We start from the raw sequence: 9,898 nt of genomic DNA, 5'->3' as shown, positions 1-9,898 counted from the left end.
ATCGATTAAACAATTGATCTCAATACGGTTCTGTTCCCAAAACTAAAATATGCTCTGAACAGAGTGGACAAAATTGTATAGACTTTACCCTTTGCTAAAGTTTTAAAAAAGTGCATTGTTTAGGAGTGCAAAGGCGAATTTACTTCATGCACACGCGCATTTCACAGTTAAATAAAGGTTAAATAAATAAAAAATGCACACGCGCACTTTAAACTAGGCGTGCCCTAACGGAAATATGCGCCAATAGGATCTCGCTAGCTCGTGCTTGGCTCTACCCACCTCCTTGCTAGTTATACCCACTATGACTCATTCGTTCCCATTTGAAACGACGGGTTTTGGTCAATCTTGGTTTAGTTATAAAAATCTTTGCTATTACTGTATGAGCAAACTGAACGAGGCGGATTCGTCTCCCGTGCCATATACCAATGAGCGTATGAGAGGGGCGGGACTTAGTAAACTGGATAACCCTAGCGAAGAGGAGGGCTCCTTCTCAATAATCTAAAGTGGCTCCCTCTCCTTGTCGACCTCCCTACATGATTACAAGTCAGTAAACTCAGCGTTGCTGTAAAGTATGTACAAGAGGATGAACAAGAATTAGTTTTTACTGTCATGGGTAAGATGTCAATTGAATACTCAGCAAAGAGCTAGGGAGAATAATTGCTTACTCCTCGCGTCCTCTCTCCTTCCCAAAACCCATTAGATGAGAGCCACTTCTCCTTCAATGAGTTTTGAGAAGGAGAAGGAAGCTAACGCAATGAGTAAGCAATTATTCTCCCTAGCTCTTTGCTATCAGTGCATATAGAGAAAAGGTGATGAGAGGAAGCGACTTTAGACTCTTGAGACTATATCCGACCATAACAAGGTTTCCATGCCACGACCAGAATAAAAATAAAGCAGATATTTACTTTATACACTTTTCTACAATATAAAACACATCCACCGTTTAGTACATTGCTTTGTGATTTGTATATAACGGTTTCGCTACCAATATTTACTCATATCTACTGAAATTGTACATGACACATTTGCTCATGGATTATTAAATATGGTATTACCATGATGAGTCGTAATTGTAAATAGTTGCACATACATGTGGCACCAGGTAATAGAGTAAACACTTCGCATCTACATCTTTGCTAGGCATTTGTATCGTCGATAACCAAGAGAACAAAGGAAACTTCTCCACATGTCCCCCATTCCAGGGCCCCGTTGTAGCGCGGCCTATTATTGGCCAGCTCCCTGATACAATCCGACCCATCGCAATGCACCGTAGTGAGAATCTTGAATATCGGCCGCGGTGATTGGCCCATATGTTTGGCGCTCGTTGAAGCTGCAGTGGCCCGAGTGGGCGGCGAATGTGTGTGAAAGAGACGGAGAGAGACGTTTGAATAGTTGCTGAGGCGGAAATATAGAAATTGAGAAACTGTTCAGTAAAACAGTATATTTTACAAGACGTTAATTCCGCATCAAACTATCCGTGTTATTTCCATTGGGAAGTACATACCAGAAAGAAGCGTAGCGAGCCGGTGTTGTTCGCTAGCTAGCTAGAGGACGCGCGAGGTGAATTGACTCCCCCTTTCTCTCGCTGCTAACGAGCTAGCCAACAAAACATAGTAACGTTAGTAATCCAATCCCGATCAACGAAAGATTCTCGCTTGGTGCGTGTCGGATAGATCCCGAGTCACTTCATTGAATGAGGACTGACCCCCCTCTGCAGGTAGGAAATGCTGTCAAAATATACAATTATTTCCTCTGAAAAAAATAAATAATAGCCACATATGTAACGTTAGCTAGCTATCTCTGTCTTGGTCGCTAGTTAGCTTACTAGCTAACCGGTTAGCTAGGTATGGAAGGTTCATGTTAGTTGACACATTTATTCACTTGTTTGATCTGGCTGTTATCTTTGTAAATTATGCCAATAAGTTAGCCAGCCAATTAATGTGTCAAGATGACAGTTGTGTAACGTTACTTCACTTTGCAAATTAACTGGAGTGTTTGTCTGCGGTGGAGGCGCGGAAGGGTTTAACTTTCTTCACTTCAAATCGTACCAGGTTTACACGTTGATTCCCAACATTGAACTTTATTGAACTGTGTAGCGGTGTCATTCATCTTTTTAGCATTAGTTAGCTAGCTAAATCGAATTATTTGGCAGGATGGTTTGAAATTGACATTTAGCTAGCTAACATCTGAATTGGGAAATGTGCATGATACTAGCTAGCTAGTGTTCGCTACAATTCTATCAAAAAAATTGTCACATTTGACATGACAGCAGTCGATTTGGCGACAGCAATAAAATCAAAGCGGAGTGATCAGAATTAGGTTCTAATGTGTGTCACTCGAGGCAGTTGAGAGCGAAAGGTGAAAGCCTTCCCGACTCTGATATACTTGTTGTTCTTCACATTTCCAATAGGGGCGCTATTCAGCCACTTGCCGCTACATACCATTAATATGGCACTAGTCTAGTACAGAATAGAACTCGCCAGCTTGTAGTCCTAAAAACCGGAAATGATTTACCTCTGGTTCGTTTAAACATTTCTATGGGGAAGGAATAGGGTTTTTGAATAAACGCCGATAATAAGGTCTGACGTTAACACAGGCTTATGTGATCTTATACGTTTTGTTCTATAATGGTAATATCAATCAGTTAACATTACCTTTATGAAGTCTTTATTTGCGTTCTATTTTTTTTAAGTATTACATAAATGCTTCAAAATTCACAAAGTGATGTTAGATGATGAAGATTGTCTCATAGAACAAAACGTATAAGATCTCCTAACCTGTGTTTACCACAGACACAGGCCTTATTTTGGGCTTTTATCCAAAAACCTTGTGTAAAAAAAAAAAAAAACTTTGTTCAAGGAACCATGGAGGAGTTAGTGCCTACAAAAAAAGACGCCATTACTATTGCTCTCTATTACCTTTTAATTATAAGATTGTTAATTGTCCCCTCCATCTTTGAGTATTGAGCCGTTCAATCTAACATATGAACATGTTTGTGTTGAACACAAAGATTTGACAAATAATTTTCTGTGATGTGTAATTCTACAGTAAGTCATACTACAGTAAGTCATACTCCTTTCCTCTATGCGTGGTGAAGCCCTAAACATGAGCATCCAGTGTGGTGACTGGTGTGATAAGGTAACAGATTTTCATGGCAGCACCGGATACTGTATTTCCTCAAGGGAGGGGATCCATTGGGTTAGACACACCCAGGCAGGACAGATGCACTATCAGTGCAGATTAAGAAAAGTATACATTCTAGTCATGCATCCTCTAGACAGAGCTATAGGCAGTGTTCTTTCTAGCAGTATGTGATCAGTAAGTTGTTTTCGCCAATCACAGACAATGCAATGTATTTATTATGTTTAGTCTGCATGGTTTTTCTGGGTAAAAATGGTAGTGGGGGTGGGGCCATGGGCTTGGCCAATGGTGCAGTCACTGACCTAAAATGTTAGAGGCCCTCCTGTTGGCCGCAGTGACTAATGTAGCTGTTTTAAAGATCATGTGCTGCAATTCTACACATTTTGCCATGAGGCTAAGAGAAAAGGGTGCCGTTTTAAAGCTAATTTCGTGCCATGGGGCTGAGATAACATGTTGCCGTTTAAAGTTGATTTCCTTCAATTCTACACATTTCACCATGGCTTATGCTATCAGAGTGACTCAAACATTATAACAAATCAATGGGTGCCCCATGCCACGACAAAAATACTCCTGAATGCATAATTTTGGGAATTTGACTGGCTAGTGTTTTTTTTTGTGATTGTTAGTTCTAAGATTATCTTATAAAAAAGATACAGGTCCATTATCTTTTCTACGTACTTTATATCTGGTTTTAGTCATTTTAATTTTACACTGAAAAAATGTTCCATCCCCCAAATTATAAAATAAATATATAATTGTACTGTTTGGACATAGGAGGCTGGAAAAAACACTATGTAGGAAAAAAACCTGAGTGTGTAATGTACAGTGTCTATTTTGTATACAGCAGTACTGTGTTGGTAAGACAATTTCCCCTTGGGGACATTAAAGTTCATCCTATTCTAGACAGTAGTCACGTAGCAGACGCACAACTCTAATTTGATTTCTGTTGCCAATGATTTGGAACTAGGGCCCTCTCCAGCATCCGTTTCTCCAGGCCTTATTGAGCAGAGAGACGCGGATGTTATTATGGAGACTTCAATACTGTGTTTAGTTGGAACTGAGCATGTGTAATGGAAGCCAGCAAAGACTGATTTGTGATTTATGTTTTACCCCAAGTAAATGGACAATGAATTTGAAACATGCAACTAGTTTGGGGGTGTTTCCCCTTATTTGCATGACTGAACTGGCCTGGCATGACTGTCTCAGTGCAGCTGTAGAGGTGGGAATGGAAACTGAAACCGCCGTTGACTCTGAAGAGACTGTGCGTGCGCCCTTATCAACATGTTCAATGACCAGCTATGGGGTCCAAAGCTCAGTTGTGTGTTTTCATGTCAACTCTTTGCCTTTACTCTTGTACTGTGCATGGTTCTAAAGCTGTGTGTGTGTTCCAGGTTGACCATGGTGCTGACAGGGAAGCGGTCTGAGAAGGGACCAGTGTGTTGGAGGAGAAGGGTGAAGTCTGAGTACATGAGGCTACGCCAACTCAAACGTTTCAGACGGGCTGATGAGGTCAAGGTACCTATATGCAAACAAACATTATATCTATCTATCTCTCTCTCTCTCACACACACACAGGTTTCTGACAGTGTCTCTCCCCCCCAGAGTATGTTTAACTCTAACCGTCAGAGGATCTTGGAGCGGACAGACATCCTGAACGCTGAGTGGAAGACAAGAAGGATCCAGCCCGTTCACATCATGACATCTGTTAGCTCCTTACGAGGGACCAGAGAGGTCAGCGCATGTTTCACACACAACAATACAGAGATATTGAAATCTACATGACCAGTTTACTGTTTTTCACCATTTAGGACTTTTTACACTTCTCTTTCCAGTGAAGGCTTATCTGAGTCCTCTAGTGTGTGTGGTCTTGTTTCCTACAGTGTACGGTGGACAGTGGTTTCTCTGAGTTCTCCAAACAGGTGATACCTCTGAAGACGCTCAACGCTGTAGCCTCTGTCCCTGTCATGTACTCCTGGTCCCCGCTACAGCAGAACTTCATGGTAAACACGCACACACACTGCTACAGCAGAACTCCATGGTAAACACACACACACACTGCTACAGCAGAACTCCATGGTAAACACACACACACACTGCTACAGCAGAACTCCATGGTAAACACACACACACACTGCTACAGCAGAACTCCATGGTAAACACACACACACACTGCTACAGCAGAACTTCATGGTAAACACACACACACTGCTACAGCAGAACTCCATGGTAAACACGCACACACACTGCTACAGCAGAACTCCATGGTAAACACACACACACACACACACACACTGCTACAGCAGAACTCCATGGTAAACACGCACACACACTGCTACAGCAGAACTCCATGGTAAACACACACACACACACACACACACTGCTACAGCAGAACTCCATGGTAAACACACACACACTGCTACAGCAGAACTCCATGGTAAACACACACACACTGCTACAGCAGAACTCCATGGTAAACACGCACACACACACACACACACACACACTGCTACAGCAGAACTTCATGGTAAACACACACACACTGCTACAGCAGAACTCCATGGTAAACACACACACTGCTACAGCAGAACTCCATGGTAAACACACACACTGCTACAGCAGAACTCCATGGTAAACACACACACTGCTACAGCAGAACTCCATGGTAAACACACACACTGCTACAGCAGAACTCCATGGTAAACACACACACTGCTACAGCAGAACTCCATGGTAAACACACACACTGCTACAGCAGAACTCCATGGTAAACACACACACTGCTACAGCAGAACTCCATGGTAAACACGCACACACACACACACACTGCTACAGCAGAACTCCATGGTAAACACACACACTGCTACAGCAGAACAGCATGGTAAACACACACACACACACACTGCTACAGCAGAACTCCATGGTAAACACACACACACACACACACACACTGCTACAGCAGAACTCCATGGTAAACACACACACACACACACTGCTACAGCAGAACTCCATGGTAAACACACACACACACACACTGCTACAGCAGAACTCCATGGTAAACACACACACACACTGCTACAGCAAAACTCCATGGTAAACACACACACACTGCTACAGCAGAACTCCATGGTAAACACACACACACACACACACACACACACACACACACACACACACACACTGCTGCAGCAGAGTTCCATGGTAAACACACACACACACTGCTACAGCAGAACTTCATGGTAAACACACACACACTGCTACAGCAGAACTTCATGGTAAACACGCACACACTGCTACAGCAGAACTTCATGGTGACACACACACGCACACACTGCTACAGCAGAACTTCATGGTAAACACACACACACTGCTACAGCAGAACTCCATGGTAAACACACACACACACTGCTACAGCAGAACTCCATGGTGACACACACACACACACTGCTACAGCAGAACTCCATGGTAAACACGCGCACACACACACACACACACTGCTACAGCAGAACTCCATGGTAAACACGAACACACACTGCTACAGCAGAACTCCATGGTAAACACGCACACACTGCTACAGCAGAACTCCATGGTAAACACGCGCACACACACACACACACACACACACACTGCTACAGCAGAACTCCATGGTAAACACGAACACACACTGCTACAGCAGAACTTCATGGTAAACACACACACTGCTACAGCAGAACTTCATGGTAAACACACACACTGCTACAGCAGAACTTCATGGTAAACGCACACACACTGCTACAGCAGAACTCCATGGTAAACACACACACACTGCTACAGCAGAACTCCATGGTAAACACACACACACTGCTACAGCAGAACTCCATGGTAAACAGACACACACACACACTGCTACAGCAGAACTTCATGGTAAACACACACACACTGCTACAGCAGAACTCCATGGTAAACACGCACACACACTGCTACAGCAGAACTTCATGGTAAACACACACACACTGCTACAGCAGAACTCCATGGTAAACACACACACACACTGCTACAGCAGAACTCCATGGTAAACACACACACACACTGCTACAGCAGAACTCCATGGTAAACACACACACACACTGCTACAGCAGAACTCCATGGTAAACACACACACACACTGCTACAGCAGAACTCCATGGTAAACACACACACACACTGCTACAGCAGAACTCCATGGTAAACACACACACACTGCTACAGCAGAACTCCATGGTAAACACACACACACATACACACTCACACTGCTACAGCAGAACTCCATGGTAAACACGCGCACACACACACTGCTACAGCAGAACTCCATGGTAAACACACACACACACACGCACACACACTGCTACAGCAGAACTCCATGGTAAACACGCACACACACACGCACACACACTGCTACAGCAGAACTCCATGGTAAACACACACACACTGCTACAGCAGAACTCCATGGTAAACACACACACACACTGCTACAGCAGAACTCCATGGTAAACACACACACACACTGCTACAGCAGAACTCCATGGTGACACACACACACACTGCTACAGCAGAACTCCATGGTAAACACACACACACTGCTACAGCAGAACTCCATGGTAAACACACACACACACACACTGCTACAGCAGAACTCCATGGTAAACACGCACACACACACACACACACTGCTACAGCAGAACTCCATGGTAAACACACACACTGCTACAGCAGAACTCCATGGTAAACACACACACACACTGCTACAGCAGAACTCCATGGTAAACGCACACACACTGCTACAGCAGAACTCCATGGTAAACACACACACACTGCTACAGCAGAACTCCATGGTACACACACACACTGCTACAGCAGAACTCCATGGTAAACACGCACACACACTGCTACAGCAGAACTCCATGGTAAACACACACACACACTGCTACAGCAGAACTCCATGGTAAACACACACACACTGCTACAGCAGAACTCCATGGTAAACACACACGCACTGCTACAGCAGAACTCCATGGTAAACACACACACACTGCTACAGCAGAACTCCATGGTACACACACACACTGCTACAGCAGAACTCCATGGTACACACACACACACACACACACACTGCTACAGCAGAACTTCATGGTAAACACACACACACTGCTACAGCAGAACTCCATGGTAAACACACACACACTGCTACAGCAGAACTTCATGGTAAACACACACACACTGCTACAGCAGATCTCCATGGTAAACACACACACACACTGCTACAGCAGATCTCCATGGTAAACACACACACACACTGCTACAGCAGAACTCCATGGTAAACACGCACACACACACACACACACACACTGCTACAGCAGAACTCCATGGTAAACACACACACACTGCTACAGCAGAACTCCATGGTAAACACACACACACTGCTACAGCAGAACTCCATGGTAAACACACACACACTGCTACAGCAGAACTCCATGGTAAACACACACACACACACACACTGCTACAGCAGAACTCCATGGTAAACACGCACACACACACGCACACACACTGCTACAGCAGAACTTCATGGTAAACACGCGCACACTGCTACAGCAGAACTCCATGGTGACACACACACACACACACTGCTACAGCAGAACTCCATGGTAAACACGCACACACACACGCACACACACTGCTACAGCAGAACTTCATGGTAAACACACGCACACTGCTACAGCAGAACTCCATGGTGACACACACACACACACACTGCTACAGCAGAACTCCATGGTAAACACACACACACTGCTACAGCAGAACTCCATGGTAAACACACACACACTGCTACAGCAGAACTCCATGGTAAACACACACACACACACACGCACACACACTGCTACAGCAGAACTTCATGGTAAACACACGCACACTGCTACAGCAGAACTTCATGGTAAACACACGCACACTGCTACAGCAGAACTCCATGGTAAACACACACACACACACTGCTACAGCAGAACTCCATGGTAAAAACGCACACACACACACTGCTACAGCAGAACTCCATGGTAAACACGCACGCACACACACACACACACACACACTGCTACAGCAGAACTCCATGGTAAACACACACACACTGCTACAGCAGAACTCCATGGTAAACACACACACACTGCTACAGCAGAACTCCATGGTAAACACACACACACTGCTACAGCAGAACTCCATGGTACACACACACACACACACACACTGCTACAGCAGAACTTCATGGTAAACACACACACACTGCTACAGCAGAACTCCATGGTAAACACACACACACTGCTACAGCAGAACTCCATGGTAAACACACACACACTGCTACAGCAGAACTCCATGGTAAACACACGCACACTGCTACAGCAGAACTCCATGGTAAACACACGCACACTGCTACAGCAGAACTCCATGGTAAACACACGCACACTGCTACAGCAGAACTCCATGGTAAACACACACACACACACACTGCTACAGCAGAACTCCATGGTAAAAACGCACACACACACACTGCTACAGCAGAACTCCATGGTAAACACGCACACACACTGCTACAGCAGAACTCCATGGTAAACACACACACACTGCTACAGCAGAACTCCATGGTAAACACACACACACTGCTACAGCAGAACTCCATGGTAAACACACGCACACTGCTACAGCAGAACTCCATGGTAAACACACACACACACTGCTACAGCAGAACTCCATG

The 9,898-nt window shown here is 44.5% G+C and overlaps 1 protein-coding gene across 3 annotated transcripts in view; it reads left to right on the top strand.

The window, feature by feature from the left end:
* The first annotated feature begins 345 nt into the window (after positions 1-345).
* The window catches only part of ezh2 (enhancer of zeste 2 polycomb repressive complex 2 subunit), a 22,995-nt gene continuing 13,442 nt past the window's right edge, over positions 346-9,898 (top strand). For 2 of the 3 annotated variants that reach the window (XM_055881621.1, XM_055881619.1), the window contains exons 1-4: positions 1,323-1,717; positions 4,533-4,656; positions 4,744-4,872; positions 5,022-5,141. In XM_055881621.1, the coding sequence (XP_055737596.1) occupies positions 4,540-4,656; positions 4,744-4,872; positions 5,022-5,141 (366 nt within the window). In that variant the 5' untranslated portion in view covers positions 1,323-1,717; positions 4,533-4,539. Of the gene's footprint in view, positions 614-1,322; positions 1,718-4,532; positions 4,657-4,743; positions 4,873-5,021; positions 5,142-9,898 lie in introns of those variants that run through there. The other variant, XM_055881620.1, reaches the window with a different exon arrangement.

The sequence above is a fragment of the Salvelinus fontinalis genome, chromosome 25, assembly GCF_029448725.1.
Source record: "Salvelinus fontinalis isolate EN_2023a chromosome 25, ASM2944872v1, whole genome shotgun sequence".
In the NCBI taxonomy this organism is placed as follows: domain Eukaryota; kingdom Metazoa; phylum Chordata; class Actinopteri; order Salmoniformes; family Salmonidae; genus Salvelinus; species Salvelinus fontinalis.
This window is presented reverse-complemented; position numbering and strand designations above follow the sequence as displayed.